Below are 16,097 nucleotides of genomic sequence, written 5' to 3' on the forward strand. Positions count from 1 at the left end.
TGTACTTGATGGGACATAAAATGATCCCTTTTTTTTTTCTTAAAATAATCATGCATTAACGGAAAACCAAAACAAGGCGTGACAAACACAACGGAACACCGACTGCATCAATCAATTGACGGCGAAGGCCTAGTTTGATCTTGCACACAGTGGTGACAGCATCAACCCCAGAAAACTTTCTATAGGAATTTGCTTCTTTTTTTTCCTGTTTTGGGATAAATCATTCGTAAAGAATTTGAATTACTCTGATACAAATGCGCGCAAAAAAATGATTTAGATGCATAGACAACGATGTTGACAGTGATTATGCAGAAGACATCAATTGTATTGCTTGAGTTGGAAAATTACAATTAAAATGATGGTGCATAAATATGATCTCAATTGAATGACTTGAGGTGGAAAATTTGGCAATTTGGGTGGTATGAGCTCTTTGTTGCAGCCTGCTGAAACTTCTTAATGGCAGCTTCATTTTCTTCTAAGCTAGTCTGAAGAAAAAACCGTACCCACCAAGCCGAGCTCCTCAATTTAGCCTGCAGCGCAAAAAAGAAAAAAGAAGAAAAAGCTTGCATCACATCATTTTCAGAGTAGGAGTAGTTTAATGATACGGAAACAGATCAGACATATTTTGTAAATGACACACAATAAAGATAACTCTAAGAACAGCATTTGAAAATGTTGTGCAAATAAATTTCTAGATGTCAAGCATTGTTTTATCTCCAACAGTTCTAAGGGCTAGACTTATGGAATCTTCATTATTTTATTTACAAGAGAGAGAATCGGGCTAGAAACGTTGAGTTAGTTAATTGATCTAACTTCCATAATATTTCTTTCAGACCATAATATGTTATATAATATAGACGCAGAAACTCATCTCGACATAAATATTACGCGTGTGCTACAATTTCATGCAACTCCTAAACACAGACAACGTGCAGTGATCCAGGAACCGATTCTGATCCCAAAATTAAGTCACTTACCGCCCTTCCAAATTTGGTCACTTCTGCAACTTTAGCTCTGTGTTGACCTGGAAGGCCTGCATTTATCACAACAAAAAGTAATTTAAAAGGTGAAGCACGAAAGGCTTCTATTGTGCTTGTTTCTAGCTTTCTTTGTTGGGCTGTTTGATATCAGACTTGATGCATTTACAGCCACACCTTATCGACTTTGATTGTATCTGTATTTCTAATTTTTAATTCAATACGTTATTTATATTCATCCGAAAGAAAAAGTATGAGTTGAGCTGAGATCATCTAGCAAAAAAGTATGAGTTGAGCCGAGTTCATCTAGCAAAATGACTGCTATCTGTAACAATCTCTTGCCATAATAAATTTATATCCCATCACCAATTCTGGGAACAAAAATCACAACTTACTCCTTTCTCCAGCACCATTTTTTAGAGTGTGTCTTTCTCCAACATTAAGAACTGTTAAGCTGATCCTGGTCATGGTTTTTAAGGGAGCAAATATAAACACAGAACTTCCAAAAAAATCCAATTTCAAGGACTCGCAAAAAAAAAGACTTCAATTTTTTTTGTAGGTGTTGATTGGTATAGCTTCTACATATAGTTCATAAATGGAAAAAAAATCATCAGTTGATCTAACCTAGTGAAGAATATCAACCTATTTCATGAGAATTTGATAATTTTAAAAACAGCACCCAACAAACAAAATCTGAGATCAAAAAGTGCGCATGAAAATTTCTAGTATATTAGATAGCAGGAGCTCCTTTTACCTGTAAATATTACAAGACCATCAGCTGATACCCTAGCCAGATCTGGAATTGTCTTGTTGAGGTATCTAGGTGACAAGTAATCCACAGCATCTGACACAATTACAAGAGAGAATGATTTTGGTCTGTAAGGAAGAGGAAACTTGATATCAGCAACGCGCACGATACCCCTCCTCACAAGTGCCTTGCAGTTACCATCAGCGTCCTCTATGTCATATGGTTCGACACCCCAGGCTTCAGTCTCCTCTTCTTTTAGCAAGTGAGAAACCACAGAACAAGTATTGGGGCCCATATGCAAAACTTTGTGCGTGCTATCTCCATAAGCCTTCTTCAAAATTGGGATTGCTTCTTGAACCTCAACAGTGCATGAAAAATCACCTGCATAAGCAGAAAAGAGTTCATACCCTTGAAATCGAAGGTAACTTGGGTATTAAAAAAAGGACATACAACGATAACAGTAACCATTGTGAAAACAGGATTCTTGGCATTTAAATCTCCAGTGGTCTCTATTCATGATCAGCAAAGTCCATTCAAATGAAATTGAAAAAATAAAAAGGACTAGATAGTTTAAATGTTGATGCTCGAAATGACCACTCTAATGAATTTTGACAAGCAAAAAGTAAAATTTGCAAGGCAATTAGTGGAAAGTATTGATATCAAATGTCACACGATGCCTTCTGAGGATGACAGTGTAAAAGAAATCGCCATCATATTGTTACACAACATTAAACTACAGTGAACCAAAGCTCTGAAAATTCAGTCAGCCAACTTTACCTTGAACCCTGTTAAAAGCCTGTTTGTTGCCGCCAAATTGTCCTACCATGCGAATAAAAGACAGTCAAATGATAACCAGATAAAAGTTGTGGAATCTGTGAATGTATATGATGAAAAGTTGCAATTGGCTAATTCACCCTGCCTCCTTTGCAGGTAAGCCACATTATGAAATGGTAACATGCAGCAAGAATTTTTGAAGTGACAGAAATGAAGACGCGGCAGAGGAAGTATTGGCGAGATCAATAAGATATTACTCATGGGTTTAACGGGGTACCAACCTGGACTGCTGTATAAATAAGCAAAAAGAAAGACTGCTCCCTGAAAATTCTCCATCGAAAATAGAAATAATAAATCAGAGTCCACTGATCCTTACGCCGTGTCTAATCCATTTCAATCCAACAACATTGAATAAATATACACAGATTCGATTTTTTATCTTTTTCTTAAAGCCAAAATGAACAAGTACCAGGAGAATAGGTGCAATGGGCAAATATGGGGAAGAATGTGGCTGGGAATTGAAGCCAAAAAGAGCACCTATCCCTCCACTCTCTCCATATCGCCGAGAATGTTTTGATGATCTCCTTGACATTGCTGCAAATTAATTAATTTGAAATTACGATATCCTACGCTGTTTTCAAAAAGAAAAATCAAGTGAGCTAGGCAACCATCTCCATAAATATACAAAGCATTTAGACCGCACAAATTCGAAAAGGTAATTAGACAAAAATCGGCCTAAGACAATGCGATGCAGATGAGAAAAAAAACGAAAGTGGAAATTACCTAGAGACAGTAAGAGTGTAACAACCTTATTTTTCGAGAAACTAGAGGAATGTATGGATCCAAAAGATTACATGACTTGTGTGTTTCTTCTGTGGTTTGCAAACGCAGGAATTGCTACACCCGTTCGCGTTGGCTGTGACAACGGGCTTCAGCCAACTGTTTTCCCGGCAGTTTTCTCTCTGCTGTCTTTTAGAATATTTTTTAACTCGAAATATTACTTTTATTTTTAAAATTTATTTTTAATATTAATATAAAAAAATCAATTAAATTTTACAAAAACTCTCTAACCTCAAAAACAAGAGTCCTTATTCTTTGGGGTCCTTATTCTTTTTCTTAATGGCATGTATCAAGGCCTTGCCATTTGGGCCATAATGCTGGGGAAGAGCCTTTAGCAATGCCGGATCCAACAGGGTGTCCATAATAAGAAAGGCCCAAGGGTTTAAAATTCTTACAAGTTGCGGCTAAGGTCTAAAGTAATTGTACGATTGTAGGAAGCCCTACAAGGCCTGGTCCATGGATGGTTTCCTAGCAGTTTTTGATTCCCGGGTCCACTTTATTCCTTTTATGATGTTTTTTTTTTTTTCCTCTTTTATAAGCTGAGCAAAGGAGGAAATGTCATGCCCTTCTTTCTGATATTATATGCGTTCTTTAAGCTGGATCCCACTCGTATTCAACTCCCCTAGCATTGATGGCAGTGATGAGTACACTTTCTCAAATTAAATTTTTTATATAAAAAGAAGTGTTTAGATTATAAAAAAATATTTGATATTATTATTAAATTTAATCTAACAAATTAATTTTTAAATTTAATTACTTAACTTTTTATATAATATGAGCATAAAATTAAATTATGTAAAATTTATTCTGATGTATGTCAGTCAACTTAAAACAAAAATTAAAATGATCCTTTTTAATATTCTGACGTAACTCAGTCAACTTAAAACAAAAATTAAAATGATCCTTTTTAATTTTGAAACAACAACATATTAAATCAATCTTGGTTTCGCTACTTAACCCATTAAATATGTGATTCGAGTGATGGATTCCACTACGTTTAAGAACTTTGTTTTTAAAAAAATATTTTTTACTTAATTATACGAGAAAAAAAATTAGACGCTTATAAAACCAAGCACAAACTAAAAATCAAGATATTTGTTTAAAACTATAATAAATTCATAAAAAAACCATAATAATTTATAAAGACAAATTCAAAATCAAGTAAGTGCTGAAGGATGAAATTAAGAAAAAAATAACAAAAATGAAAGGAAAAAAAAGGTTATTAAAAAAAATGAGGTAAAATGAAGAAAAAAAATGAAAAATCAGCTTCCTCCATTATTCAGATGAATATTGAAGAAGGTGTGTTACACCCTGATTTTTTTAGTATAAAAAGTATAATGATGCCTGACGTGGTTGAGAACTCAGTATGTTGCTTTTACACTATCCTAACACAAAGGATTTGTAATACATATGAAATTTAAGAGATAAAATGCATTATTTCGAAGCATGTAGCGACTATATATAACAATCAGATGTTAAAGTAGCCCACAAACCAGATATTATTTGTTACAATGAGAAAGTGAAAATATATGTGTTCATTATACTTATAAAGACTTGTTACTTGATAAATAATGAAATCATATAAAAATTGCACACTTAAATTAAGTTTTCCATAAGCCATGATCCCAAGCCAAGATGTGTGGAGCTTTGAATAAGAGCTTCGTGTTTTGGGTTTGATTATCTTGAAAAAATCCATAAGGGATTTTCTAATGTTTAAGTTAGAAAATGTTTGAAAGCAAACAGTGTGATATGGTTAGTAGCTATGAAGTGATCTTCTAACTCTAAAAAAAAAAATAGATATATGCGTAATTGATAGCATACGTAACATAAAAAAAAATGATTTGGTTATTTGGATCTTAGCCCAAACAGTGAGGTTTGGTTAGAAGCCATAAATAATATAACATGGTGACCATAGTATGGGGTGTCTATGGATGACATGTGATGATTATATATGTGGGGTAATGTGTGGTGACCACACCTATGAGGTGGCTAATGGCCACTCCATTTAAGCATGGCAAAAAAAAAATTACATTATAATGCTATTTTATTTTGATCATACCTAAACAGAGTGGTATTGACCCCAAATGATGTGGCATGGTTAGTGGTCATGAACGACATAGGGGTGGTGGCCATGTATGATGTAAAATGGTATCAAGTAGAGTGATGACCACAAGCGTTGGGTGGTTGGTGGTCATTCCTTTTAAGCATGGCCCAAAAGGAGTTATTTTATGATGCCATGTTATTGGAGCTATTTTAAAAAAAAATAGCATTGTGTTGGCTTTCTGTTTAGGTTTTATCCCAAACAAAATGCTCATATTTTATTTTATTATAAAAAATACATAGCATCATTTACCCTTCTAAAAAAAATGTTTTAAACAAAAGTATTTGATAGACTTAATTAGAAAAAATAGGATAAGAAACTACTAATTTTTTACATGTTATGAATATAAGATTGTTACCATAGTTAAGCATCTAAATGTTAGTCTTTTATGTTTTGCAAGGTATCCGCATAAAAGTTTTTATCGTATAATTTTTTCGTCAATATTTCTGTATGAGAGAATAATTTAATAATGTTGTTTATGAAGAGAAGTAGAGTAACAAAAAATTAGTGTAAAAGTAAATGTGGTCTATGTATGTATTTCATAATGCGTTTTAGATAAAAAAATATTATATGAGTAGTCACAAAGATTAGAGCAGGATCCTCAATTATATAGAAGACAAGTTGTCATGAGGACCTATAAAAAAACGGTTATTAGGACCTGAAAAGGATTATGATCATTTAGAGACATTAGAGACACGTATGAAAATTCAATGAAGATACGTTTAGTGACATAAAGATCTCACCGTAAAGATTTTCCCATAGACATGTTTGAAGATTTTAATAGATATTTTTTCTGAATATATTATAGATATGAAAAATAATTATTGCTTTTATTACAAAGTTCAGAAGATGGAGATAAGATTCATGGAGCTTATTTGTGGATCATTTAATTTTAGACAAATCATCAATTATGTAGACTTATTTTATTTTATACTCGGGGTTTTTTTTTCATGAAATAGTGAAAGTAACCTTTTGTAATCAATCTTTCTATCTTTTTTTCAAGGCGTGGCAATCCTCATTATCATGCCTATAATCACAGTGAAAAAGACAAAACATATTAGAATTTCTCATGTATGTTCCACTTTTCATAAATAGGTGACATTACATAAATTATTTCTTATTGATAATAAATAGCACCTTAGTCTGTGTGGTAATTAGATAAACGGTCAGAAGTTTATGAAATATAAAGCGATCTTGAATGTGTTTCTTGGTACTCTTTTTAGATGTTTTGGTTAAAGATCTTGATACTCTTTTTAGATGCTTTGATTAGAGATCAATGATGTTGGGGAAACTTTGTTTAGTGAAAGTGTAGGCAACTTATTAGACATGCTGACTTATTCCACCTTAATACAATTTTCCACTGTGTATTTAACTCCAATAAAAGTATTGTTAGGTAGTGTATATTGTCATTCCCATAATGAGCAGTTGTAAACTCTACCAATCAGGGTATTAGTGGTAATTAGTTCAAGCATATTTTTTATGTTGAATATTTTCTCATTAAATATTTAGAGATATACTCTGGTGTTTTTATTTTCTTATTGGATGATGATAAAAAGCTATATTGTGCTCTTTTTAGTTAAAATATTTGTGCTAAAACAAGAAATGAGATTCATGTAGAGATCATGAAGACATAAGATGGACCCTTAATCAAGATTGTGATACCTTAATCTAGCATATCCATGAAAATTTACAGGAAAATCCTGCACATGAAATTATTTTTTATTGTCACTATTCTAGAATGCTTTTAACATTCTATATATGCTCTCTAAAATATGTAAAGTTGTCATAGTTATCCCAAATAATTTTATAATGGCACATTCTTTAAAGAGATGAGTGTGTAACACTATATGATAAAATGGAGAATCTCCTAGATGATTGGATTAGGGTTCATTCTTAAAAGCTAGTTTCATCTTGCGTCTAAGCTTTTTTATTAGAAAGTGTACAAATGAGAGTAAGACGAGAATTAATACAGATAGTCATACTTTTGACTAGGATATGTAGAGTTTTCTTCATAAACAAAACGACTCATTCAGAGAGTAGGAGTATCATGCATACTATTATTGAATTCCTTCATGAAACTAAAGTTTTCTCTTTGTTGCATGTCATTTTATTTTGTTCCTTCATGAAACTAAAGTTTTCTCTTTGTATTCAATGCACACAATAGAGTTATATGTTGAATGTTTTATTAATGGAACAAAAGAGTGTGAAGTTATTCTTGTATAGACAACATAATATTATTGAGCACTTGCACTTTGTAGGTGAGTTATTAGAGATGTAAGAGAGTTAGAGTCTTTGTGATAGGGTGTCAATTACTCTTTATTGTCCTGGAGTTTCGTTAGACATTAAAATAGTTTTTTTTATGTGTGTAAAAAGTGATGAAGTGGTTTTTTGTTTACTTTTTCATAAACAACACCATTGATAAAGTCATGAAAAATTTACAAATAAATTAGGTTTTTTATAGGTTGTTATCCTTGACCAAGACATATAGGTTTGGTGTTTGGGCTTAATTATCTTAAAAACATAAGTTTCTTATAGAACAAAGAAGACAGAAATGAGAAAAAGTATAACATCAAGAATGAAATGTTGAGTATGAGAAAATTGTGATTTACAGGAATCTTTCTTGTTTATTTAATCACTCAAAGTATTTATAAATCCTAATTATACCAACTCACCTTAAGAGATGCAGAGTTGTATGATAATTGATTTGTGAAAATGTTGACACCTATCTTTAATTGCAGTGTCTTTCATTTTATTAATAAATATTAATAAATAGGTAAGTAATTATCAATGATTATTGATTGTAAAAAAATATATTTTATTTATATTAAATATAATATATGCGTGTATTGTTATACTGTTTATCATTGACTAGAAAAAAATAGTGTTAACCCTGTATTTATGAATGTGCTTAGATAGTACAAGAGGTGAAAAAAATAGTGAAAAATAAAAGAGGAGGGAAATTTTTGGTCGTTTGAGCCTTGGCCCAAACGGTGTGGCATGGATAGCGGCTAAGAACAGCATGGAATGGTGACCATAACGTGGAGGGCTGACCATGTGCGACTGGGCGTCATGAGATGATAACAAGTGTGGTGGTAAGTGATGATCACGTGCGGGGTGATTGGTGGCCGATCCGTCAAGGCAATGCCCACACGAATTGGCACCACAATGCAACTCTCTCCTTGTATATACATAAAGAAGCATGCACCGCCGGTAGTTATACAGTTTCAGCTCATTTATCTTGCCCCAATGCACATCGTCCATGAGAGAAGGCCGTGGCTACAGAAGGGGGTCTTGTGCCCAATGTGTCATTAATTAATGAGACGACTCCCATGCTTCGCTTTTTCAAAGTGATTGCAATCGATACGGCAATGAATTAGTGATTTTAGTATTTCTCAAAACAAACACCGTTAATTTTTGTAAGAACAATTCAACCGCATCAATCAAAGATAGCGATAAAATTGCGGGAAGGGGGGATCGTAACGGGCCTCATCACATGCACAGTTGGTATGAACAGAAGAATTTCGTATCGGGATCGATCATTGATTATGATATAAGCATGCATATTCTATGATCTTCTAGAGTCTACAGCCGTCCCGTCAAATATTTTTGTTGCGTTACCAAGCAAAGCGATATATATATATATATATATATATATATATATATATATATATATAATCTGCAGTGGTCCCTGGTTCCGCAAGTGATTATCAGGCAAAAATCACTGGCTAAATTACAATCAGACATTAAATTTGCTACACATTGACGGATCCCATTTCAAAAACTGACCCTAAGAGAAGTCCCTAGCCATAAAGCTAGCAAAATTGGCCTGACAGCTTAAAATATTTATAAGATTCTTTCAAGATAGAAACCCTACTTGAAAAGGACGATTGCATCTCCATTTTCCATTTTATGATGCATGCCCATTAATTTCACGTTGATTTAGTTCGAAATTAGGGTTCTTTCGATGAGGTTAAGCTCTTACGCAACGTGCGAATAGCTTTCAGTGCTAAAAGGGTTGGGAATTCAAGTAGCAAAAATCCAATCCGTGATGATCCCTTTCTATTTTGCCAAAAGAGAGAAGAATATAGCTGTACGACAGTGTATATCCATGTGTGATGACATCTTCTACCAAGCCTTTGCCAGCAGAATAAGGTTGGAGGTGGAGGATAATACCCCAATAAAAGCAAGGGCTTCCCATGAAAAAAGGGGAGCAAAACTGAGAAGACCGCTCATGTTACATGGTTGGTATTATTTTAGACAAATTCAGCACAGAGTTATCTACCTGATTTGGACTTTTGTTAACAACCTGCGAAAAAAGTTAATCGCGCGATTTCCCTTTTTATTCAATCCTTATTTTTTTTAGATATATGGAAACCAGGGAAACTGCAGCTCAGGTGAGAGATGGGTGAGCTGGATTTATTACATAAAGTGTACTTAAGGGTGACATATGTAAGAGCCTCTAACACACTTGCCTGCCGTATTGAAGAAAAAACCCCACAGAAAACAGATGCCACATGCCCGTCAAATTCACAGATGTGCCGCCCGTTCTTGTTGAATACCGCTCGTCTGCGGGGACCCCAACTCAATATTCAATGTTCGTGTTTTTTGGCCTGGACTATAAACTGTAAAAAAATGAAGATTTTTGTTTCAAATTTCCTGTGATCTAGCCTTGCCATTTGGACGATCAGCACTCCTCATGGACCTATGGATCTCTGCCACATACCCTCTCTCACACATACCTAAATCTCTTTTGTCCTATTGGTGTGGAAGTATTCATCCCACGAAAAACAAAGAAGAGAAAGCTGGGCTGGGAAGGTTGAAGAGAACGGAAAGGAAAGTTTTCTACAGGAAGACTTTTGAATGCGCTTCCAAGGAGAGTAGATTTAAAAGGAATCCATGTCATGGCGTGGTCCAGCTGCTTCCTAAGCATAAATACGGTTAAGACACCTTCGAGATGGGCCAGGCGGAGAAACCAGACAAAACAACACTCCCATGTGCAACCCAGATACCAGATCGATTTTGTTTTTGTGCTCGAAAAGCAACCTCGTCGAATTATCATCAATTCTAGCTTAGCACGCTTTTTGCACTTACTAGGCATCTGTCTATGATCTTCGAATCTACACTGCCAAGCCATAAATTCGTAGATGATTTCGGATGAAAGTAGTTGAAGACTAGCTCTAGCCTTTCCATCAAATCATAATAATAATACTCAAGCCAAAAATCACAATACCTGGAACAGTCACAGGAGCCATCCGCAAAGTTGGCACATTCTTGAAAACGTTTCTAAGCACAGATTCAAGTTATTTTGAAAATTGAATTATTAGTAGATTCTCGCTAATTTACATAACACCGAAGTGATTTGTCAAGTGTCCTGAGAAGTGAAATGGCTGCTAGTCTTAGCTGAGCGACTCCAGACCAGACGAGCAAGATTTGCTTTCACTACCGTCAAAGTCAGCCATAAGTAGCAATTAACCACAAACAGATGTAACAAGCTGGCATGAATTATAGTAATAGAAAAAAAGAGTGATGAACCTTGAAGCTGTAATTAGAATTCTTCTTTGATGTTTGAACAGACAATTTCTCTTACAAAAGAATTGAACCAAAAACGAAAGAATAAAAAAAACAATACAAGAGGCAGAAAAGGAGAAAATAAAAAAATAAAAAGAACCTTACATGTAATGAGAAACATAAACACTATCTACTGTATCTTTCTTGCCCAACCGCAGTCATTATTCTGTCCATATAACACAATATTTGTACCTCATATTGGGTGCGCAATGTATTGGGGTTCTGAAGGGTTGGGGGCAATCAAGAAAAGAAGCACTCCCAGCCCGCAGTACAACTTCCCCGTGTAAATTTTCTTTTCAGTGATAATCATACTTCTTGTCCACCCAAGTCGCCTATGTTTATATCGGCAATATATCTCACAAAATCTGTCATGCTTCCTTCACTGAACCTGCTCTCCTATCAAATCTAGACCGACAAGCAAGAATGATATCCCTTGAAATAGCAAGAAGTAGAAATGAATCCCCTGAGCAGAAAGCAAACTCCTTGCTGAAGCCGTTAAGAGAAGGAAAGCCAGTGCCAACTCTTTCATATATATTCTATTATGCTTCTTTTTCTTCTTGTCCTTCTGATCTTGTTGCATAATTTCTTCCTTCAATTCATCAAGATTTGGCTCAGAAGAACCCCTTTGATGCTTCGTTTCTTTCTGAAGCAAGGAAACAAGATCACCCTCAGAAGATCGGCCAGACTTCTTAGTAACAACCCATTCATAGGCACTTCCAAGCTGGAATAGGCCAGAGATCATAGCATTGAACTTGGTCACTGACATAGTGTTTTCAAACAGAAGGTAAGGGACAATGAAAGGGAAGGATTTGGGGGCTGGGAGAATGTTGAGAAATGACATGGTAGCTGGAATGTAACACACAACCCATGCTGGGAGCTCAGCCTCTGGTATAAACATCGTCATGGGGAGAATTATGCAGAAGAGTGTGAAAGAATAAAATGGCAGGATCAGCTTTCTGAGCAGAAAGAAAAGAAAAATCATGTTGAATTTCTTCCACATGCTAATCTGCAAAAGACCAATACACATTACATAGCAAAATCAGCAAAATAAAACCAGCACAAAAATAGGGAAAAAATGTAATTACAGGAGAAGGTATTCGAAAAAGTATATACCTTGGATCGAATAATATCAGGTAAGCAGAGTCTAAATAGCTGCATGGGTCCAGAATGCCATCTGTGTTGTTGCTTTCTATATGCTTCATATGATTCAGGCAATTCGCACTGACACTGAACATAAAACAAAAACTGTTAAACCTCATACAAGCCATTAACCGCCACTAGATTTAGTGAGATGCTCACTGAAATCAATGACAAAACACTCGGTGATATAAACTAAAAAGAAAACTGTAATACCTCAACATCATTGAGGAAAATGAACTTCCAGCCATGAAGATGGGCACGAACAGCAATGTCCATGTCCTCGACAGTAGTCCTCTCCAACCAACCACCGGACTCCTCCAAAGCTTTTATCCTCCACACACCAGCAGTTCCATTGAATCCAAAAAAGTTAATGAAAGTTCCATTCACTTGCTGTTCTACTTCAAAATGAAACGCTAAATTAATGTTCTGCAACCTAGTCAACAAGTTCTCATCCTTGTTCACAAAAGACCATCTTGCCTGAACAAGCCCGATCTCCTCATTATCCTGTGTAATGCCACAATCAATTTCAGCACTTTGTCTTTAGACGATAGAAAGTTTAAATTAACTACCTATCCAATTTTGCCACTGAGTTTCATATAAATTTAACTCCCTTACTTGAAATTAGATGAAAATAAATTAAAAAGAAAATAACACTAAGGAATCGAAGTTAAGTACCTTAAAGTGAGGAACTGTTCTTTTGAGGAAGTCAGGGGTTGGCTGAAAGTCGGCATCGAAAATAGCAACATACTCATAGTCTTTGACATAGCTACAATTCATCGCAGACTTGAGATTGCCAGCTTTATACCCGTCTCTAATTACACGATGCCTATACAAAATGCGGGCCCCCTCTTGCTGCCATTTATGAACTTCCTCTTTGATCAACAATTGCGTAGTTGGATCGTCAGAATCATCTAAAATTTGTATTAAAAACTTCGATTTTGGCCAGTCTAAATTACACACAGCAGCTATTGATTGTTGATAAACCTTGTGGGGGGAAAACCAAATTTAAATTAAAAAAAAAAACACATACGCACACAAATAACCGACTAAAAGTAAGAGCTAAAATTTTGAAATTTGAAGGTACCTCTTTCTCATTGCACATGGGAATCTGGACAAGAACCATAGGAAAGAAGCCATTTTCACCAGATTCAAGATCAGCAACAGCGTCTTGTTTGGGGATTGGTTTAATGTTCTTAAACCGGATCCAGAAACAACCCAAACAAAGGACAAGCCTATCAATACTCTGGATAAGGAAGAGCACAATACACGCATTGGCTAGAAATTGCAATGGAGGAGCGAGATACTCCACACGAAATAAGACCCACCGTGAATACAAGGAATCAAAGATATCTTTAAACCCAAACGGTGTCGCTAATAAGTACTGCAATTGGAGATGTGGAGCTCCAAAATGCCACCCTTTAAAATAAGCAGCAATCTCAAAGCCTAATAGCAAAACTGACATCCACAGAAAAATCTTGATGGAAGTATAGAATCTTGTTTTAACAGTCGGGTTCTCATTCTCCCGGTCGATGTCTGTGGTTTCGGTGTCGGTGCGGCCTGAGTGGATGCGGCGCTTTATGGCGGAGCCGAGAGAGACCATTGTGGTGGCAATGGAGGTCAAGCAACCGGCAGCTTTGTGGGCTTTTAAGAGAAGAACCCATGTGAGTTGCTTAGCGTTTTTGTTACGTGATTTGTCTCGGCCGAGTCGACTCGGTGAGTCAGCGATCAAGAAATCTTCCTCTGACGGGCCTTCCAGCTCCACCATTGACCAGTTTGGGTTCTCCATTTTGACTACAACCGGTGTTCCTTTATGGCTGTCCTTTGCCCACCAGTCAAACGAGGGTGCCATTGCCGTTTAAAGCCTTTCTCTTTTGGGGTTCTGATCTATAAAACAAAAGGATTCGGACTCGCAATGTAAAGGAACAGATGCGTTAGAAACCCGATCTTTGTCTTTGTTTTGAGGCTAAAAAAAGGCTAAAATTTTGATAACATGATGTGAGAGAGAATGTGTGAAAAGAAAGACGCGTGGAGGAGAAAGGGTAAGTAACTAAAGCGAGAAGTCTCTAAATTACGGTGCTATGAAGAGACAATTTATACGATAACTATTTGTTAAGATGGAGAAAGGGGAAGAAAAAAAAGAGAGAGGGTCGTTTTCGAGATAGAGAGAGTGAGAGAAGGAAAGAGACAATGAACTTGGGATATGAGTCCAGAAAAGCTCTCACTCAATTACAGCTTGCAGTGAGATTATATATAAGGAGGAGGAGAAATTATAGAGAGAGGGAGTGATGTACAGAGGAGGAATTTAGACAAGAGAAGGGAAACAGCTCACCACGTCTTTTTTCTAGAGTTTTTCTTCTTTAAAAATAATTAAATATTTATTTTTTATTTTTTATTTTTTGATGGAAGTGGGCGAGGGCACACTGTAGACAGACACAATCAGTTGTAATGCAACATAAATAGACACGCACAGCATCTGTCATGTCGCTACAAGGAGATGGTTTTATTCTTTAAAAATAAAATAAACTTTATCTTTTATATAAATTTTACCTATTCATTAATTAGATACCATAATTAAATTCAATTACAATAAGAAATTAATTTTAAAACACCTTGAGTGTTATTTTTGATGTGGAAGGAAACTGACCTTGAGCTATCCACACCTTTAATTGGGTATTAAATGGAATTTTTTTCTTTTTGAGATTTTTTTCTAATATTTCAACAACTGGAATCATGAGTTTCTTAAGAAATAATAATAAATAAATAAATATAGCAGATTTACGAGATCAATCCATCTTCTTTTTCTTTCTCCAAGTACACTCGAAACAATCCATGGATTAGCATTACTTTTATCAACACATATTCCTATCTTTTGCTTCTTCTTTCCATTGCTTTTCTTGAAAAAATCCAAGACATAATTTGAAAAAAAAATAGTAATTTAACTTTTTTTCATTTCAATCGTCAAAATATTACAGCGAGACAATAAACGATTTAAATATATTTGTTATTGTATTTTAAAAAAATTAAGAATTTTAATTTTTTAAATCATTTTAATGTGCTATCTTAAAAATAATTTTAAAAAAAATATATATATTATTAATATATTTTTTTAAATAAAAAATATTTTAAAAAATAATTATAATTATATTTCGGAACACACCGAAAACTATCATAAGGCTGACGTGAAATGAGGAGTTCAAATGTCTTCTCAACTTCGCCTTTAATTTAATATACTTTGACCGAGTAAGGTCGAGAAGTTCAAAGGGAAGGGAATGTGTGACGAACAAGCCAGCGCGTGCGGATGAGGCAAGAGGTCATAAAGTGAGACACTGGTGTTCCTCCTCCTCCTTTCTTTTTTTAATTATAGTTTTTTATTTGGATTTCCGTATTTAATTTATCATCTAATTCTGTTAGGTTTAATGTGATATATTAATTATACTGGATTAAAAGGGAAGGTTGTTTCCTGGGGATTCGTGGCAGTCCCATTCGAGCACTGGAGGCGTTCATCAAAGCCCGGTTGCCGGTGGCGTTCTTTTCTTTTCTTTTTTATTAGGATTTAAAGTATACATGATTCACGCGCCTCTCACTGCTGAGCTTTGCACTTGCTCAATTTTATTGCCTGCCAGAGTTCATATTTGTAATTTCATCCAAAAAATAATTTTCTCTGCCAACTCACCGTATCGGAATACTTACATGAAGGCTTTTGTAAATATAGTTCATGTAAAGAAATATTTATAAAATAATTTGGTCAATCTTTTAAACGGTACAAGTGGTGAAATCTCGAAGCATTTGCTTTGATTATTAAAAATGATTTTTAAGATTAAAATGCTAGTTTTTTCTTAAATTAACTATTATATCAGTTTAAAAAATGTTTTTTTTAACTATACTACTTTAAAAAATATTTTTTCTACAGCGCTAACATTGAAAAAAAAAACTCGAAAGAAGCATCAAG

General features: G+C 34.8%; 2 protein-coding genes across 5 annotated transcripts; both read right to left on the reverse strand.

Annotated features, from left to right (window-relative positions):
- Positions 1–262: 262 nt before the first annotated feature.
- Positions 263–3,457, reverse strand: LOC105120520 (uncharacterized protein At3g49720-like). 4 transcript variants are annotated; one of them, XM_011018765.1, is made up of 7 exons: positions 3,283–3,457; positions 2,969–3,125; positions 2,781–2,820; positions 2,503–2,544; positions 1,732–2,106; positions 978–1,033; positions 263–530 (listed from the first exon to the last, which is right to left on the reverse strand). In XM_011018765.1, exons 2-7 carry the CDS (start codon positions 3,089–3,091, stop codon positions 378–380), a joined length of 789 nt encoding a protein of 262 aa, XP_011017067.1. In that variant the 5' UTR covers positions 3,092–3,125; positions 3,283–3,457; the 3' UTR covers positions 263–377. The 4 variants fall into 4 exon arrangements, with proteins under 4 accessions (XP_011017067.1, XP_011017065.1, XP_011017069.1 ...); XM_011018763.1 differs by having other exon boundaries at positions 2,969–3,130; XM_011018767.1 differs by lacking the exons at positions 2,503–2,544; positions 2,781–2,820; positions 2,969–3,125; positions 3,283–3,457 and adding an exon at positions 2,191–2,463.
- Positions 3,458–10,963: 7,506 nt separating this feature from the next.
- Positions 10,964–14,392, reverse strand: CSLC12 (Cellulose-synthase-like C12). Its single transcript, XM_011018768.1, has 5 exons — positions 13,233–14,392; positions 12,824–13,132; positions 12,362–12,652; positions 12,122–12,235; positions 10,964–12,014 (listed from the first exon to the last, which is right to left on the reverse strand). The coding sequence occupies exons 1-5, from the start codon at positions 13,995–13,997 to the stop codon at positions 11,388–11,390; spliced, it is 2,106 nt and encodes a 701-aa protein (XP_011017070.1). The 5' UTR covers positions 13,998–14,392; the 3' UTR covers positions 10,964–11,387.
- Between the last annotated feature and the right edge of the window lie 1,705 nt (positions 14,393–16,097).

The sequence above is a fragment of the Populus euphratica genome, unplaced genomic scaffold (genome assembly GCF_000495115.2).
Source record: "Populus euphratica unplaced genomic scaffold, PopEup_1.0 scaffold6.1, whole genome shotgun sequence".
Taxonomy (NCBI): domain Eukaryota; kingdom Viridiplantae; phylum Streptophyta; class Magnoliopsida; order Malpighiales; family Salicaceae; genus Populus; species Populus euphratica.